Below are 19,226 nucleotides of genomic sequence, written 5' to 3'. Positions count from 1 at the left end.
GGAACAAGCAAAGAATGGTGGTGTGAGACAATTTTACCCTTTTATTTTGACATGTAAGTGGATGTGCTCTTTTTTTGTTGTTGGAATTTTGATCAGAAATTGGTTGAGGGAGCATCTTACTTATTTTCCAATAAGGTCGGGAGGCATTCTTCAAAAATTTGAAGGTGAGGGGGCAAACCCCAACTCTCCTTATAGGTCAGGAGGTAAAGTGCATTTAACTCTAAAAAAAATAATGATTGTGTTGTTAAATTAAGAAAAAAACAAAATGAAATTAGGTTAAATTAGATTTTATTTCGTTACCAAACAGATCATAATCATATTATAGTAAAATATTAAAATAATGTTGAGAGAATTATTAAAATTGGGCCGCAATTTATGGGCCGAGCCCATAGCCCAAATCTTAAGCCTCTTTCGTCTTGTTTGTCCGCTCGTATTAGCTTATCCTTGTCCTGGATAACTTCATAGAGGCTACTCCAGACGGCGGTTACGTTAGATGGCAGCAGCATCAGCTGCAGCGGGAGCATCAGAGAACGTAGGAGTGAATCATCGGCGGTCCATCACCGGAGCCCGGCCACCCTTCCCCTCCGGTCTTCTCCTCCTTATTCTCTTGGAGAATTCAGGCATGTCTTCGTTTTCTTCTTCTTTTTTGGCTCTTTCATTAACTTGTCTATCCTGAGAAGAAAGGGGGATGCCATGGGAACTGATTTTGCTGTTAGAGATTGAACTTCCTCTTGCTGAGAAAGATTGAATTTCGTTAGGACGAGTACGGGCACTGTCGTGATAGGAATGGTCAACGAGCTGAGGCTTCTCTGGTATTGATAGAACTTCGGGTAGTGATATTTTGTTTACAAAGGAGTTGAGGAGGGGTTCAGTCTGCTCAGGAAATTAAAGGGCAAAGATCATGATAGTGGGTTGGCTAAGTTTGAATAGATGCAATGATGCCATGTTTTATTGTGTCTAGACGCCGATGATTCGAGTTATTGGTTGTTCTTGGAGATTGTGTCTGCAGATTTTGCCTCCATTGATGTTGGCTAGGTTGCATTGCGAAGCTCTAGTATCTTATAGAACATGGGTTCGGGTATTTTCTGAAAAAGCTCCAGTTTTTCACTGTTTAATTGAATTATGCTGCCTTCAATTATCGTTTACCCTATAATACGGGCTGAGTATCCATCAAAATCGAGCTTTTCTCACAACAGTCTTATTGCAGTGGATACGTATAATACTGCTACTTCTTTTGTTCTGATATATGTATACATTTTTTAGGTGTCGGTGCAGCATAGCAGTATTGTCAGTCAAGGCATTGAAAAATATGAGTAACTTTAACGATCAGCCATTGCCTCCTGGAGTTCAATCTTATACCCGACAACCACATTTCCCATCGCCTCCAATTCCATCTTCTTCATATCCACCACACCATGTTGGTAATACCCCGAATCCTCAGTTTCACTGGTCGAGTACTCAGAGTTTCTACCAGCATACTGCAGCACCTCAGTACAATTTTGGTTTGCATGCTCCTTCACCAATGGGGCAGAACTCCAACAACTCTCTAAATGGTGGCATGCCACAGTATGGTACTACAGATCCGGCTGAGGATGCTTCTCAGTTCGGAAGTGATCATTCGGCAAATCTACAGGGTAATATGAGCACTGGGGAGATCAGTAGTGCTGATCAGCCGAGAGAACTTGGGTCTTCTCATCAGCTCATTGCAAATAAAGGGCACTCGGCGGATCCATTGCCTCCTAGTTCTGACAACCAGCAGCCTCAAGAGCAAAACATGGAGTATGGGGATATTGATGCAAACACTGGAGGAAGCTATCAATCATCATCTTCTGATCTAAATACACTACAAAAAGAATTCAATAGCGCATCTGCTGTTGGTGTATTGCCTTGCTCTGACAGCAAGCCCGTGGCAATTGCAAGTGACATTGAACATGCTGCCCAGGATGCTGTTCTGCGAGAACAAGTTTGTCCTTTTCCTTTGGAAAAACCTTAACATACTGTACTTTATAATTTTCATCTCATTCTACTGTATGGCTACTTAACTTGATTGGCGTTTTTCAGGAGCTTGCAACTCAAACTGTTATACGCAATCAAAGGTTAGCGTTTGGTTTTTCTTGTGAAAGATATTATTTTTTGTAAATAGTCAAGAATGGAATCGCGTATGCAGCTGAGTGGTCTGCTGTTGATTCTAGAGATGCAAGAGTTGCAAGCGGAGCATCTACGGATGGTTCAGACATCTTCTCCGAACGTCACAATCCTAGTGCTATAAAAGTATGTGAACTTTTGTCTTTTCCACTATATACATCCACCTATGGTTTGCTATCAACCTACCCGTATAATTGTTTGTTCACTTGTTCAGGAGCATCTGTTAAGGATGGCAACAGAGCACCGTGCAGAGATTGCCTCGAAACGTGGGGTTCCTGCTGTTCCTGATAAAGGTAAACTATTCGGTATATCTCTGAACAACAATACGGTCATAGTTGTTGTTTTCCTAATTCAAATGTGTAGTCTCAGTACCTTTGTTTAATATCTTGAGGCATTTTCTTCTTTACAGATCATGATAGTGCATTTGTTGTGTAGATACTAAAAATAAAGACACGGGATGACTAACTGATCAATAAAATGATAATCAGGCGTCGTTAGTTCTGAAAACAGGAGTGATGAAGTACTGTTGAAATAAAAATTAAATTTGCTCGGTTGATAAATTAAATTGCTTACTTTAATGGAAAGAAGAAGAGAGAGATTAATTCTCCTACTATTAGATGATTAGTACAGGTAGTTCTAATGGTAAAATGCTATGTTGTGGGCATTATTAGATGTCTGAAGAAGTTTCCTCTGTGGAGCATTGCTGTTTTTAGTTAGTTGTGCTGTGATTTTGAGCAAAAGTTTGGACCAGTAAAGTTTCTGACTAGTAGCTACTATTGGCAAGGCAGTAAAGCTTCAGGTATTGGCAAAAGTTAACCACCAACCATATTGGTATTTGTTCCTGGCTCATTGTTGTGGGAAAATCCTAAATAATCTTAAACTGCCATGTGATATATAATTCATGAAGTTAAAATGCAGATTTCATGTGCTGAACCATCATTTATCCAAGGGGGATTTGGTGTTCAGTATAGTGATGGTGTCTTTGTTATTAATCTGATAGTGACTGCAAGATACATTGGTATCCGTCAATTGCAGTCAAATAAGTTATATGATAATAATCTTTTCTTTCATTTTCTATAGATTATATTCTTGTTGAAATTGAATATTAACGTTCAAATTGAATATGTTGATAGAATTACTGAAACAGTACCCTTACCTTATAGCACGGAGGGGAAAGAAAAAAGAAGAATACTAAACTAGTGCTTTTGCTCAGGAAACATAGAGATAGGAAATGGGTATGGTGTTCCTGGTGGAGGTGCTTATTATACGTCTCAGAGGCCGGAAGGTAATCTCTCTAGTAAGATTATATCAGACTTGCCACAATTTCTTGTTGGTTTTTGTGAAACAGAAGAGTGTTTTCCTTTTTCTGATGTTTCATGAAATTTTTGAAGCTGTAGGAAATGAAAACTACCCGTAAGAAATCTAAGCATGATATAGATTCTAAGTAGAAGGTTTTGTTTTTCTGAATAGTAGATTCTGAGCAGAAGCCTGCAGCTACGGGGTTGCCAGAGTATCTTAAGCAAAAGCTGAGAGCTCGGGGTATACTGAAGGAGAATGCCTCTGAAGGACAACCTGTGAGAGTTGAACATGTATGTTGATGTTGCTAATCCAGTATTTTTTTTTCCTCGAGTTTATTACTCTATTAGGATGCCACTCTTGCTTGATCATAAGGATTTATGTTACTTTCTCCATTGATTACGTCTATTTTCCATACATATTTTAGTTGCATGATGTCTTCATTGTTGCATTTATGTGCAAGTTAGTTTACGAACTGCTAACAATTCAGGTTTCTTTAATTCTGCATGCAGAATGCAGCAATACAGTCAGCTCATCAGCCCGAAGCTGGAAGTTTGCCTCCTGGATGGGTACGCATCAGTTGCATTCTCTTCTTCTCTTTGACAGCTCAGCTGTTGTGGCACTATTCCGTACTTATATCTAGGAGGTTTTGTTCAAACTGGTTGATATAAAAGAATGTTGATCGCAATGTTTCCTTAACAGCTAGAAATTACAGGGGTAAAAAAGAAAATGTGGGTGCAAAAAGGGAATGGATGAAGTTTTTATGTTTTAGTGGCCCCGAGGTCACGTTGCCCCACAAACACACGTTATGTGATTGAGATATCATCCATGATTGGCAGTATAATTTTGAGGAGGTATCTTCCAGAAGTTTAATTTGCTCATCCTTGTAGGTGGAGGCACGAGACCCTGCAACAGGTTCTGCTTATTATCACAATGAAAGTACTGGAAAAAGTCAGTGGGAAAGGCCTCAAGAAAAAGTTCCCAATAGTCAACCTCCAGCATCTGCACCACTCCCTGAAAATTGGATCGAGGCACTTGATGAAACGACAGGTGCCTACTTCTTACCAATACTTGTTTTGTCCATTCAGGTTGCTCCAATTTGTGAGACTTAATTTTGGAAATTCCAGAAATTGTCTTTGCTTATTATGTGCCTCTAGAGTATACTTTAGGCATCTTAATCAGAGTGAAAGCTTAATTTAAGAAGCTCTGGATCAACTGCTATTTCAAATCTTCCAGTACTGAATTCTGATGCCGTTGCTACTCGTTTGCAGGTCACAAATATTACTATAATAAAGTGACTCAAGTATCACAGTGGGAGTATCCTGGTTCCTCCCAGAAAGTTGCCTCTCGAAATGAAAATAGTGGAAGCTTAGATTCTAGGAATGAAGCTAATAGTAACAGTGGTGAACAGTCACCTCAATTAAACAGGTGCATGGGATGCGGTGGTTGGGGCTTAGGTCTTGTGCAGACTTGGGATTACTGTAATCACTGTACTCGGTAAGCTTTCTTCTATACTCCCCTGTGCTACTTTGCGGCTAAAATTTTCATCCGAAAATCTAAACCATTTGCTGGATTTTTATTTTATTTTATTTTAAATGTTTTTGGTTTTTAAAATATGTTTGTGTGCAGAGTTCTCAATCTTCCTGAGAGGCAGTACTTGTCAGCCAATTTGAATAACCAGCAGCTTGGCAACACAACTCAAAGCAAGGAAGGTCTCGAGAAAAAGACTCCCAACCAAAGGTCCATTTTTCTCTTTTAGCTTTCAATGTAATCAACCCTGTACCTATAATTAGATTTAGGATCAGCTTACAGATCAAGATTGATCAAATTTCATAGCTTTTCGGTGATTGTCCCTTGGATTTAGATTTAAATTAGCATCACGTCTAATACATTGTTAAGTGGATGCAATATAATATGTCTTTATCATAGTGACAATTCTTAAACGGATGGGGATGTTATTGGAGGAAAGTTTATTTTCAGCTTTTTCAGCCAATATTTATATAGAATATTTTGTGAGTAGCAATTAACAGTTTGGAGAGTATCAACAACTTTAGGAGCATTGATTCAGCAGTATCGTTGATCCTAATACTCGAGTTGAAAGGGACTATAGATCTGTCCCATCTGATGATGTTTTATGAAGTTTATTAAAATGTTACAGAAAAGTAAATGATCATGTTGACTTCCATTGTTGTAGGTCTAGTTCAAAACCTCCGATGGGACGGGGAAATCGAAGAGACAGCAGGAAACGTGTTTATTCTGAAGATGATGAGTTGGATCCGATGGACCCCAGTTCTTATTCAGATGCTCCTCGTGGAGGCTGGTATGTCTCTCTCCTAACTTTTTAAGTAATCTCTCTTGCACAAACAAAAATCATTACAAGAAAAAGAATAATATGGAATTCTTTCCCGGAAGTGATATATATTACAAATGAAAATTACCATGGGCTTTCCCCTGAGTGATCTAGAATGCTTATCGATTTCCCCCAATAGTCAGAAACATTAACATCGTGTTTCATATAGTGAAATTGTAAAAGATCATGTCTCGCTCATCAAAATGTTCTCTCGAATCAGCCGGCAAGCAGCTTTTTGAAATTTCTGCAGTTATTGCAATTTTCTCATTTCATTTATCATGATGGGGGGGCCCTTGAATTCGATAATTGAGTTAGACAATTGGTTGTCAATTTGCAGGGTTGTAGGGCTGAAAGGAGTACAACCACGAGCAGCTGACACCACAGCCACGGTAACTTCGAATAATCTATCATAAACACTTGTTCTGTGTTATAATGTGAAAGGGAAGTTGAAAAAGAAAATTAGTAAAACAATAAAAATAAAAACCAAGCTCAATAACTAACCCAGAAGTCGACTCGTAGCCTAACTCTGATTGTCCTGATAAAATGACTCATAGCCTACCTGGTGCTTTTGTGAGAGGCACCTGGGTGATGGAAGCGGGTGGCTGAATCCCGATAGGCAAATATTACCACCCTTGATAGGCTGACATGTCCGTTTCTAGATTGTCCTCTCGCTGTGATCTACGCTCCGATCACTCTGTTCTATCTATTGATCGATCTTAATTTGGCTTTGCCATAAACTTACACGATGATTATCCTGCAAATTTCAGGGTCCTCTCTTCCAACAACGTCCATATCCCTCCCCCGGAGCTGTGCTGCGGAAAAATGCCGAAATCGCTTCCCAGAGTAAGAAGCCAAACTTGGGTTCTCGTTACGCTCCTATAACCAAGAAGGGGGATGGAAGCGACGGGCTCGGTGATGCTGACTAAGCTAGCTATGCTTTTATACACGCCACGGAATGCGAGGGTTGTGCATATTGGTGATCTTCGCCATGCTTACGGGGGTGCCATTCTCATCTCAGCCGAGGCTCCAATCGACCCATATTTATGTGCAAAAACTTTTGTAAAACAAAGCTTGTAATATTTATCTGCTCGAAGCATGCCATTGTATGATCAGTTCTCTGTCTCTTAAGGTCGAACGAAAAATGTTCCCTTCCCGAATCGAACCGGGCGAATTTGGTCCAAAGAAGTTCATCAAGTTCTGCTCGGTTAAAGGAAGAACGTGAATGGATGGAATGTTGCCGGTATAGAAGTCAAAACTCACGTGGCCAGTCCGGTTCGCTACTGAACCGAACCGGGGTGGGGGAGTGCAGTAGTAGTAGAATAATGAAAGGAGCGAGTAGAGGAGAGTAGATCACGGGAGACTGGCGGTGGGAGGGGGCGTCCCCGTGACTGGCGCGTGGGCCACACTTATTCACTCTCCCCAACCACTCCGATCAACCCAAAATTATCCATACGAAATCCACATCCCACTGGTATACTCAACAATATCATACCATCGATATAATCAACAATATTACGTTTATCCAGCAAAAAATAAATAAATAAATAAATAAAAATATATACATATATTCAACAATGCTATATGATACATGATAAGACGACAATTCAGTTGATAATGCTTCAAATTTTGGGTTAAAAATTCGAGATTTGGGAGCAAACAGGGGGAGAAGATCTCCCATTTTGTTGTTGAATATGCTTATGGTAATAATACTGACTTGTCGATGAGGAATTTATCTCTGGTACTTCATTGGGGTTACGCTATCGTGTTCAGACATTTGATTACTGGTGCGGGTCAAATCAAATATTCGTGGCAGGATTCCATTCTAAGTGGTTATGTCCTGTGAGACTTGCTATGCTCGTTGCTGCTGACCTTAACTTAATAAAAAATATATATATATTATACAATATAATACAATACTCGTATGAATGGATAGGTGAATAATCTCATAGATGAGATGAGGGACTGGTGATTACGATCGCGAAATCAACGGTTCAAAGTGGCCCTGCCCACCGTAGTTACCATGGGGAGGGGAGCCGAATTCTCTTCCTGCCATGGATTTTGGATTTTGAAAAGAGGGGGCCAATTATTATTTTTGACTGTTGAAAAAGGCAATATATATTTTTGACCCAGACCATGGAGGGGTCAATTAGTTTGGTCTTTTGTCCAATTTGATTTGGCACAAGGACAAATTTCGAGGAACCAAAAAGCCAGCTCACTTTCAATCGATTTTTTCTTGGCAATTTCTTCAATTCCCAAATTGGAGTGGCCAATTCGTGTGATCCTTCGAGGTTGTGTCTAATTCAAACTTAATAATGCAATATTACCAAAATTACGTGGCCCTTTACGTTCTATATGATCAACTTCTTAAAACGAGATATTAGCGATGCACACTTATACACGTTTTAACGGGATCATTGCTAGTGAGAAGATTCCTAATGGTGCTTCTTTCCGAGAACACGGTATAAAAGAAAGTAAAAGGTCGATAATTAAGTGAGAATATGACCAGCTGCTCACCGTGTTTAATGGGCCTGTTCATTATTCCATGAAAACTTATCACACTTATTATTCATGTTATATAGTGAGGTAAGATTGATAGGAATTGCTCTCCACGCAGATGCTTCGAGCAGGATTTGCATAATCTCAAGTCAAATTTATAATCTCATCTCATTTGTCCTTTTTCACAATCAAAATCAAAGTTATTTTAATTCCGAAATCAAACGCACCATGCACATCTTTACTACAACTTCCGAAGAAAAAATTAAATAAATAAGTGATATTGTTTAACATAATTTATTGATTCGTTCCTTTAGCTTGTGATATTTACCTCTCCTAGCGAATATATCCTAGAATCGTCAATTTAAAATGAATGACCAATTCTAGACGTATCCATTTTTTAATCGAAAGCCGAATTAAGAGTTTAAAAACATGCATTAAATGTGAGGTCAGCCTTAAATTGAATCTGTTATTAGTTTCAATAATTTTACTTTTGGTAAAAAGTAGATGATAATCAATTAGCTCATGTTTCCTATTGACCTTGGAATTTTATTCAACATAAGGTCTTCCTTGCGATAGGGGGAAAAAATATCTATTAAAGAAATGGATTAATTACAAAATCAGCCATCCCTTTTTCAAACGGCAGTCCAGCTAAAAGTGACCGGAGGGTGAGAAAATTAATTAAACTCTTTAATAATAAATCCATTAAAAATGTTTTTAATTAAAAATTACCAAAGAAAAGAGAAAAAAATATAATAGAGAATGGAAAAAGACAAGAAACCAGAAAAACAGACGAACCACCCATATCTCATAACTAAAAGAAATGAGATCACCGTCAACGTAAGTTTGTTTAAGTGATTTAATATTTATTTCACTTAAAAAAAGTCTCGAGTTCGAATTCTTATGAATACTAAATATTCACGCTGGGAGAATTTTAGTTTTTAATGGACCGAGTCGGCTCGACTGTATTAGTAGGGATCAAATTAAACTTATTAATATTAAAAATCACACCAAAAAAAAAAAAGAAAAGGAATCACCGATGTTGGCATCACTCTCTCTCCTCATTTTTCATTTTTATATTCCTATTTTCGTCATTTTCTTCTTATTCTTTTTCTTATTATTATTTTCCCACGACAAGGGGTGTTGAATTTGCTCGACCAATCTTCACTACTTATGCAGACACCTTGCAAGTTCACCAGATATGTAGGTCCTGTCGCACATACTGTGTGGGCGACACTTATAGAGTATTCTGCTGAAGTTTCTTCACGAGGAGTTGAGACTTGGATTTGAATTTTCATCGAGACTGCTTGAGCAGTTTGATTACCTGGCCAATCTCATCGATTTTTTTAAAAAAAAATTAATTCTTTATTTTTATATTTTATATTTTTTTAAAAAATTATTTTTTAGTTTTGAGCTGAAGTTACTTCGCTTCCACCTCTCACACAGAAAATTCTGCAAGAAGAAAGGAAAAAAAGAAAAGAAAAGAAAAATACTCTCAACACAAAACACTACCCAAACCTCCACTCTCTCTCTCTCCTCACTTTCTCTCTCTAGAACCCACGAAGAAAGAGGAAAGAGGAAGAAGCAGGTGATGGGTGCACCGAATTTGAACCCACCAAGCTCTCATCTCAGCTCAGCTCCAATGGCGTAGTCAACTCGCATTGCCTAGTTAATGGGTAAGGGCGCGGCCGAGGAGGGGCAGGAGCTGCCCCTGACCGACCCCTCCGTCTCCATCACCTCCGAGCGCACCGGCCACCCCCAGATCCGCTGCGGCTGCGGCCGGATTCTCCGCCACGTCGGCCTCAAATGCGTGCTCGTCCTCATCCTGTCGGTGGCGGGGTTCCTCTCCGCCCTCTTCTGGCTCCCCCCCTTCTTGAACCTCGGGGATCGGGGCGATCTGGATCTCGACAGCAGATTCAGAGGTGGGTCTTGTCCCTTCCCCTCGTCTGTTTCGGTTCCCCGGCGTTGATTGCGGAATGTGCTTCGTTTGGTTGAGCAGCCGAGAGAGATGAGTGAATGAGTGAGTGGGTAGCTCTGTGCTTTAATGGCGGCCGACATTTTCGTTTCTCGGGAGCTTCTCGCTTGGGCAGCGCCCTCGCTCGCAGTATTTCCATTGTTGTCTCTAATAATTTCTTCTCCATCCTCCTTTTAGCTTATATGTTGCCGATTTATGTGCTGTCCAAATTTAGCAACATGGCACAATTTAGTACAAGTAGGTCCAATTCGGGTCAATTTCACAATCGAAGTCCGCTTCTGGGTCGTGCCGGATGAAAAATTCCCGAAGTCGTGTGCTTTGTTCGTGATTGATTACTTGGATAACGTGTCAAACCATGCCGATTTCGTAAACATACTCAGTCAATTGGTATAAACCTAAAATGACGCTGCGGTCTGTCTCTGTTTCCTTTTATGCCCTTCTTGCGTTTGTGCAAGCTTTTGTTGGCCAATCAATAAATGCTCTTAGTATTCTCTGCTTGTTTTGGAAAAGTGAATGTTTTGACTGGGTAAAAACTACAAGAGATGGATGGAATGTTTCATGAAATGTTTGTTCTGATGTCTTGCTTTGTGGAATCGAGTCGCAAAGTGCTTCTTTAAATTGTCCTTTCAGATGCTTATGAGCATAATGACTGGAAAATTTCACTGGACATATCGGGGTTTCGTACTTCCGAAAATTGCTCCTTGGAATTTGGCAGTACCTTTTATGCTTATCTTCCATTTGTCATCCTGAATTTCTTGCCGGGATTGACAGGCTTCTGTTGAGATTTGACGGAGATCTGGTCGAGATTAATTGCCGATTGGGTATTTATTAGTTAAATAAACTTTTGTCTGTACAGAGAGATCAATCATTTTCTTGCACGAGTGGGTTGCTCTTCAGAACTTGAAGAACTATCCATTAATGGCTTTCCGTGGAGAGGCTCGTTGGGAATTTTTTTAATTCAGCGTTTAAACTTTTTCTTGGCGTCATGGATCACATTCCTGATGACTCATTGCTGATTGGTTTTATCCCATTTCCAGGTCATGATATTGTAGCTAGCTTTTATGTGGGAAAGCGGGTATCTTTGCTAAAAGAAAACATTATGCTGCTCGAGGATGACATTTTTGGGGAGATGAACGCTCCCACTATTAAGGTAGCTCTATCTCCACTGATTCCTCCTCGGTTACTTCTTGATGGCCTTTTTTTGCTCATGTCCTTCCCTTTGACAAAACAGGTGGTCGTCTTGTCCATAGAACCTGTGCCTGGACAAAACATATCAAAGGTTTACTTTGCCGTTGACCCCGATGCGGATAGTCCAAGAATATCTATAGCTGCTCAGAGTTTGATTAGGGCATCCTTTTCATCTCTTGTTTCACACCAGCTTTCTCTACGTCTGACGGCTTCCTTGTTCGGTGATCCTTTCTCGTTTGAGGTGGAGAAGTTTCGTGGAGGAATCACTGTTATCCCTCCACAAAGTGCGTTTCTCCTGCAGAAAGTTCAAATCTACTTCAACTTCACTTTGAACTTCTCTATTGAGGAAATACAACTTAGCTTTTATGAGCTGACAAGCCAGCTCAAGTTGGGATTGCGTCTATCGCCTTATGAGGTAGTTTGTCGACATTGATTTGGCATAATTAATGGCCCATTTGGTGTGACCAAATGATATTGGAATGAAAAAAAATTAAAGAAGTTAATGTTTTATGATATCAAATGAGCCGTAAATGGTCAAAATTCAAATTGTTTATGCACCTTTTGGTTTCAATATCCGAGATTAATATTTTTAATTCTTTTTTTTTTTTCCTTTTTTTGAATTCAGAACCTATACATCAGGTTATCAAACTTCAGGGGTTCTACTGTGGATGCCCCCACAATCGTCCAATCATCTGTTCTACTGGCTGTCGGGGCCCAATCCTCAACACCACGATTAAAGCAGCTTGCTCAGACGATCACAGGTAATTCTCACTCGAGAAACCTTGGCCTCAACAACACTATGTTTGGGAGGGTCAAGCAAGTCCGTCTTTCATCAATATTGCAACATTCCCTGAATGGTGGTGATGGTGGGGGCGCCCCTTCATCTTCTCCAGCTCCTCAGCCATTCCCACATCACCACCATCATCACCACCAGCATCATCACCATCACCACTCCGATGACCCACCTCTTGGCCCCACAATGCCACCAAGAGCCCCAACTCATGGAGGACACTCACCAACCTGGAGAAAAATTTCCCCCGCACCTCAGCCTTCTTCATCACATGCTCGGAGAAAACATCTGCATTCACCTGCACCCTCTACTACTCATGAGGCGAAGCCTCCTGGGTGTAGATACAGGCAGAAGAGAAGGTCTGCTGGCCCAGCACCGGAGCAGTCCCATGTGACCCCAACTGCTTCACCAGCATTCGCTCCTCAACATTCTGTGGCCCCACCGCCAGCACAAAGACATCCACCCCCAGCAAGTTCAGTTTCTATACAGGGTCCATTACCACATGCAGCGTTTGGTAAAGTCCAGCCCCCGTCAAAGAGTAAATCAGATTCAGCGCACTCTGACTCAGTACCCTCAATTTCCCCATCACCCTATTCATGTGAGTATAGTACCAAACTTTGTTTTCTGGTCCTTTTTTTCCTTGTGGTAATTAGTCATGGGACTAGATTGTGGAGCTCCTGAATTTGGTCAAATGTTTAAGTGGCAAACTGAATCCTTATTTGGTTGTTTTCTCATTGCAGCTTCTACGAGTCAATTATCTCCACTTAGATGGGTATTTCTGCTGTTTGTCGTGCTGGTATTACATCTATAATGATGGAGGAGAAAAAGTGCACCTTCCACTTGAAACTACTTCTCCTGTACCGGTCGAAGGACTTGAATAAGTGCTGCAAGAAACCAGACAACCCTGCAAGCGGGAGCAATGCAAATACGTTTCGATTTTGTGATTGTAAATATACTTTTTTTAGAGTTTCTGCTGACAGATGCAATATCGGGTCAAAGCCACATCGGTGGCAGGCCGTTGATTGCATTGCTGTTGTTGTGTATTCTCGTGCGGAAATGTAGGGCAGTAAGTGTTAAAAAAAAAATGTATTACATCGAAATTTTCGCTCTTAAGATCGCATTTAAGTGAATCAAATTTTCTTACCTCAAAGAGTGTCTATTCTGTAAACTGCTGTGGCCGAAATGGAGTAGACCTATATGCGATATATGAATAGTACCACTTGCATGTACTTGTCTCTTTTCCTTTACAGGCTGAGGAGGCTTTCCTTGGATGGCTTAGATCAGAAGAATTGATTCAGTTGTAGCAAGGCCATGGAACTGCATAAATCATTTGGAAAAAAATTAAATCCATGAAAGAATTTTTCACTGTGGTGATGATGCAACGGCCTACCTACGGTGCAGATTTTCGCTGATGCTTGTAAAAGGCTAAGGTATGGTCTCTCTCTTTCTCTCCCTACTCTCTCCGACTGTTGTGATCTACTCCATGCTTACTAATTATAATCGTAACAGAACTGAGGTTTATTATATAATTGAGGATAGATGGACTTGCCGAGGGCTGTGACTTTGCTTTTACATGCACGGACATATTATGTCACTTCTTGATATCTTTGCATCCTCGTTAGAAGAAGAGAACACCCAAAGAAAGAAGGGTAACAAGAACGAGATGAGACTTTTTTTGCTCTGAGGATTTCGGTTTTATTTTGTCAGGTTCAATCTTTTGCTGAACTTCCTTTGCTTAGGGAATTGTCATCTTGGGTTTTCTTTTGAATGTTCATTTCCCTTTCCTAGCTGCCATAATAGTATGATATCTGAATTTAGAAATTCGTCCCTTTCCTAGGCCGTGATTTTTCCTTTTTCTTTCATTCTTTTGGATAAGCATCTTCTTCCCATTCTTGATAAGTTGAACTCCAGCACACTTTCTAATAGCCGAATTCGGCTGCTTAGCTTCAATACCACTGCAAAGCAAACAAATGAATGCAGTCGTAAGCCATGAATTCTTTTGAAGTTTTTCCTCAGGGAACTTGGTTTGGTTTTGAGATGAGTTTGCTCTGGTTTATTTGGTTCGGTTGAAGTTGGTAACATTTGCGTTTACTTGAGATGGTGGATTCGTTACATTCCATACAAAATGCCTCGACTATTACTGTTTCGAAGCCAATTCAGATTCTTCAAGTTTTCTTCAATCAGCTTTCAGCGGAGTCTTCTGTTGAAAACACTATCTTAACATAGTCAATGGCATGGTCTGGGGGAAGGAGAATTGCTATTTCTCATTGTCATAAACTATGTTCGAAATTCCCGGTAATGCTCACATAAGCATGCGAGTATTAAGAGGATCGAAACACTGTTCCGCCTAAGCTCAATTAGTGGCTGCTGTCATTTCCTCTCAACTGGTTAAAGTTTTCATGTGCATTCCAGTTCGACCATAGCAATGTGACAAGTTACACGATAAGATTCCGAATTCTTTCAGGATGGGAAAGTACGAAACTGATGACTTATATTAGTGATGTTGATAGTGAATCGTGACGAGTTATCACACAATTACAGCATGACCGATGACACGTATTAGTGACGTTGCTTGTGAATAGTAATGAGTTATCATACAATTACAGCCGCTATGCCAACATCAATGACACAAGGACATACCTCTAAATGGTTTAGGTGGTTCCACGCTTAGTAATGTCTTGATTTGATTTTTGTGAATGAAGAAAATTCATGATTGAAAGGATTTTACTCCGTAATGGGGCGACTTTACTCAAACCTATGATTAGTGAGGATTGTCAATCTTCATGACACTTGGCGGCGTACACCATATATATATTATAGCTAAAAGTGAGGCCAGCTGGTCTCACTTTTTTTTTAGCGCGTACCATGGTATTCGGAAGCTAAATGGGTCCCCGACTAATTTAGTCAAGCCGAGTCAGTTCATTAAGAGGTAGTGCTCTCCCAGCGTTGATTTTGTCTATCCACAATACTCTATTTTTTAGAGTTTTACCACTAAGGGGTAAAGATCCATCCAAAAACCGGTTTCTACAATTTTATTTTTAAATTAATTTTGTCTTCATAATTATATTACCTTTAAGGAGTATCCTCTTAAATGTAATAAATTCTTCACCATAATACATAGAGATAGATATATGGATAGTGTAATTAATATATATATTTTCTGATTATATAAGTAATCTCAATTTGTATGCTTCTCAGAGCTTTATTGAAGAACAAATCAAATGTAGTGGCTAAAAAATAACAATCTCCTTTTTTTTAAGATTTTATCATAAGAAATTTTTAAAAAGAATTAATTGAAATATGAAGTAAATTGACGATTTTAACCTTATTAAATATAACCTCTATTAATTATGCTAGAAGGTAATTTTATTATATATATATATATATATTTATAATTTTATTTTTCAATTTTTATCTTCAATTGAATTTTGTACCGGGGAGTGTGAAGTATCGTAATAGTCTACATCGATATCCATGGTTGAAAATATCGGTTTAACTTTAGAAAATAACGACTTACATAAATGATCGAAGATATTCTATAATCTATTTCAATAATAGATTTTCACGTTTTCCCGCAATTCCTTGAATAAGTAAACCGATTGGTGCAAGTTCTCGAATTATCATTCACTAGTGAATGACGCATCAGCGTTACGCGCAAGCATCAAATATATAAAGAGACGAGGAAAATAATTGGGTAGAACAACATACAATAACTTACATTGATACTCCATTTCATAAGTATAAATTAATGTGAAAGTAACCGAAATAATTAATTATTTATCTAGACAAATTTTGATATATATTTGTGAGTTATTGAACAAATAGAAAAATTAATGGGGTAAAATACTCTCCTCCCCTTAAGTTTTGTGCACTCCATCCCATTCTTAATCAAAATAAGTACTCTACCTCATTGATCTTGTTGACTTAATGAGATAAATTCCTTTTGACCATCAACCTTTGTTTTCTTTTCACTTTCATCCTAATTCTTTGTTCGTTTGAATTATTTTCACCCTCAATATTACATGGTTTATTCACTTTGGATTTACTATTTGAATTTTTGATAAACTTATTAATATGTAATATTTTAAAAATAAAAAATATTTTGAAATAAAAAGAGAATAGAACAATTCATCAACAACTATTGAAACCTTCAATGGTCTAAAACAAGGGTGTCTGACGGTCAAACATCCACTCCTCAAGATCAATATCTAGAACCACTACATTTGACGCCGAGAAATCATGTCCATACCGAATACTCGTGTTTCGCAGTAAATGCTACCACTTTAACCACGAAGTTACCACGACTATTTTCACGGTTTATAACCTCGGCCTTAGTACTGAGACTTTTAAGGTCCTAATTTAAGATATCAATGTTACAAGTAGAGCGGGCCAATGACAAATACTCCACCATAGGTAAAAAAAAAAAAACTTTAATGATCATCGATGATCTCGAACATAGTAGTTACAAGCATTATTTTCCTTTTGTTTTTATGTAGTTTCTTATTTTCAAACTTTTTTCATCCACAAAAGCTTTGCATGTCAACAAATTTAATGATGATTTAAATAATATGACCAAACATGGACTAACTGTGTCACCATGAAAGCAATATTGAAAAAAATGAATTACGACAAAATTGAAAAATAAGCTAAAGATTAAGGACCAAAAGAATTTCTTCAATTAGGTCAATATGGGCAATGGGGTGGAATATTAATTTTACTATTAAAAATTGGTGTGAAGTGTCTATTTTGATGAAGATTGAGTTGATGGAGGGAATGTATTTTATTCAAATTAATATTTGAGACCTCAGAGAACTAAACTGAACCGCATCTCCCATTAGCTGCCTTTTAGTGGAAAAATGGGCATTCCTTAATGGCAGTTAAAATATACACACCTTGGCATATAACTGATTTGATTTCTTGAAAATATATGAGGGTATTCTTGGTATTCTACCTTGCATATGATTGATTTGTTCAAAATATGTGAGGGTATTCTTGGTAATCCACATAGTTGAGCCATGAACCTCTCGCTCGTTCAAATCTTGGTATACTTATCTTCCATTAATCATCGTAATCCGTGCGTGCTATCGACTGTGATTATTCATACAGCTTAAGGCCTACCAGAGCCATTAATCCCCCTCTCCAGTGCAATAGAAACAATGCAGCCTTCGTCGAGTACTCCGTCGACGAGTGCAGTAGGAGTGTCGATGCAGCCTTCTTCGAGTACACCAGAAGCGACGATGCAGACTCCATCGGCTAGTACAGCAGAAGTGTGGTTAGCGTTCCACACCGTGACTTTCTACCACGATGTGATCAACACACGGGTCACCAATGATCCCTCTGAGGTCGAAAGGTGGATCAACGTGATGGAATACATCCACCAAGGGAATTTACATAAGCTTGTGGTCGGCCTCGACCTCGAATGGCGCCCGAACCTCACTGGAGACAGAGCCCAAGACAACCCAGTTGCCCTCATTCAGCTCTGCGTCGGGCACCAGTGCCTTATCTTCCAGGTCCTCTGGGCGAGCTCTGTGCCGGACTCTCTCCGCACATTCATGGGCAACCCTAGATACACCTTTGTAGGGGTTGGCATCGCGGAAGACGCGCGGAAGCTACGGTCAACCTACTGGCTGAATATTGAGCACATTGTCGATCTCCGGACGCGTGCATTCTCTATGTTTCGGGATGAGCGGTTCTTCAGCGTCAGCCTCAAGGATCTGGCGGAAATTGTCCTTCATAAAGTGCTCGAGAAGCCGATGGAAGTGACGCTGAGTCGGTGGGACAACAAGAGGCTTTCATTCAGTCAGGTCAAGTACGCGTGCCTTGATGCCTTTGTTTGCTTCGAGTTGGGAAGGTACTTACGTGCATCGGTTAACTAATCGATCGCCGATTGATATCTAGAGCGACGAGAGACAATTCATACAGCTCGAAATGCAGATTAGTTGGTAGCATTTGGTTTTGTTCAATTGATTGCCCATACAGATAATGGAGTTGATTCCTTTTTGTGGCAATGCGAATACAAGATAGGAAGTTCAGTGCAGATACATTTACCTTTCGACTCTTACGCGCGAAACTTCTCGTACTCTTTATTTCATCTCCTCTCATTTTCGATGAAGATCATGGGCTTTCTTCACAATTATTGATTTTCATCGGAAATCCTTCTTGATAAATTCTTGATTTTCATCGGAAGTTCTTTGTTACCGACGTTCCTTCAACTGAGGATTTCTCAGTGTTCGATCTTCACAATTTGTGCTTATTGTTCTTGATGCATTCTGGTTTGATTTCTTAAGTACATGGCATCCAATCCTTTCTACGCATGGACGAAGTATCGCCATTACCATTTTGTTCGGGTCTCGACTAAACCGATCATAGTAATATTTTAGCATCCACTCACTACTCTCTTGAACTCTCAATTTATCCGATCAAAACCCGATTCATTGATGATACCTGATAGAGCCATCTTCAAGTGAGTTTAACGCGATTGATGAGACGAGGAAAGTATGTATGGTATGACGGGAACCACACCATGCAGTCCGCCTTTCATAGGCAAGATCAGAAATTATTTACAACATTAATTCACTATTGTACACAAGTAAACAACAATTCGTTCTTCTTTTTGCTGAAACTATGAGATTTTCTGTTTATTAATAGAGACTAATTTCATTCGAATGCAGCATCTAAAATTTTGCCTCCAAACGATTCGCGAAGCACAACCAGGCGATCCGAGCTCGGCCCGACTTGCATCCATGGGCTAAGTATGGTCATCGCCTTAGCTTAGCCCGCTCAAAATGATTTTTTTTTTTTCCTTATGTTGAAATAACCAAGTACGATGCTTGGGTCCCGTGGCTGGCAAATCTTTCCCTGTCTTAGCAGCTAAGTAAGACAATGAGAGCATATACGTACGCCGGGGTGTTCGCTTCCTCTAGGTTGAGGCTGGTGTGGGACCCACATCACTTGACCGTAGGACGCATACGCCGGGCTTTTACAATTTC

The 19,226-nt window shown here is 39.5% G+C and overlaps 3 protein-coding genes across 3 annotated transcripts; all 3 read left to right on the top strand.

Annotated features, from left to right (window-relative positions):
• Positions 1-465: 465 nt before the first annotated feature.
• LOC116205587 lies at positions 466-6,948 on the top strand. Its single transcript, XM_031538219.1, has 14 exons — positions 466-620; positions 1,264-1,963; positions 2,062-2,096; positions 2,193-2,271; positions 2,360-2,438; positions 3,359-3,430; positions 3,619-3,734; positions 3,954-4,010; positions 4,332-4,491; positions 4,713-4,938; positions 5,071-5,181; positions 5,636-5,761; positions 6,129-6,180; positions 6,559-6,948. Exons 2-14 carry the CDS (start codon positions 1,310-1,312, stop codon positions 6,715-6,717), a joined length of 1,926 nt encoding a protein of 641 aa, XP_031394079.1. The 5' UTR covers positions 466-620; positions 1,264-1,309; the 3' UTR covers positions 6,718-6,948.
• Positions 6,949-9,737: 2,789 nt separating this feature from the next.
• Positions 9,738-13,380, top strand: LOC116205442. Its single transcript, XM_031538052.1, has 5 exons — positions 9,738-10,206; positions 11,297-11,409; positions 11,491-11,862; positions 12,073-12,835; positions 12,978-13,380. Exons 1-5 carry the CDS (start codon positions 9,957-9,959, stop codon positions 13,046-13,048), a joined length of 1,569 nt encoding a protein of 522 aa, XP_031393912.1. The 5' UTR covers positions 9,738-9,956; the 3' UTR covers positions 13,049-13,380.
• Positions 13,381-17,253: 3,873 nt separating this feature from the next.
• Positions 17,254-18,177, top strand: LOC116206319 (Werner Syndrome-like exonuclease). The gene has a single exon (XM_031539150.1). It carries the CDS (start codon positions 17,394-17,396, stop codon positions 18,111-18,113), a length of 720 nt encoding a protein of 239 aa, XP_031395010.1. The 5' UTR covers positions 17,254-17,393; the 3' UTR covers positions 18,114-18,177.
• Positions 18,178-19,226: the final 1,049 nt, after the last annotated feature.

This window comes from Punica granatum, chromosome 4 (genome assembly GCF_007655135.1).
Source record: "Punica granatum isolate Tunisia-2019 chromosome 4, ASM765513v2, whole genome shotgun sequence".
Lineage (NCBI taxonomy): Eukaryota > Viridiplantae > Streptophyta > Magnoliopsida > Myrtales > Lythraceae > Punica > Punica granatum.
Note: the sequence above shows the minus strand (reverse complement) of the source record. Positions and strands in the feature narration are given on the sequence as shown.

Coding starts and splice junctions, on each gene's coding strand:
- LOC116205587 (XM_031538219.1), top strand. CDS start 1,310: ATGAGTAACTTTAACGATCAGCCATTGCCTCCTGGAGTTCAATCTTAT. Junction 2,439..3,358: donor TCCTGCTGTTCCTGATAAAG/GTAAACTATTCG, acceptor GCTTTTGCTCAG/GAAACATAGAGATAGGAAAT. Junction 5,762..6,128: donor GATGCTCCTCGTGGAGGCTG/GTATGTCTCTCT, acceptor GTCAATTTGCAG/GGTTGTAGGGCTGAAAGGAG.
- LOC116205442 (XM_031538052.1), top strand. CDS start 9,957: ATGGGTAAGGGCGCGGCCGAGGAGGGGCAGGAGCTGCCCCTGACCGAC. Junction 11,863..12,072: donor TGCGTCTATCGCCTTATGAG/GTAGTTTGTCGA, acceptor TTTTGAATTCAG/AACCTATACATCAGGTTATC. Junction 12,836..12,977: donor TTCCCCATCACCCTATTCAT/GTGAGTATAGTA, acceptor TTCTCATTGCAG/CTTCTACGAGTCAATTATCT.
- LOC116206319 (XM_031539150.1), top strand. CDS start 17,394: ATGCAGCCTTCGTCGAGTACTCCGTCGACGAGTGCAGTAGGAGTGTCG.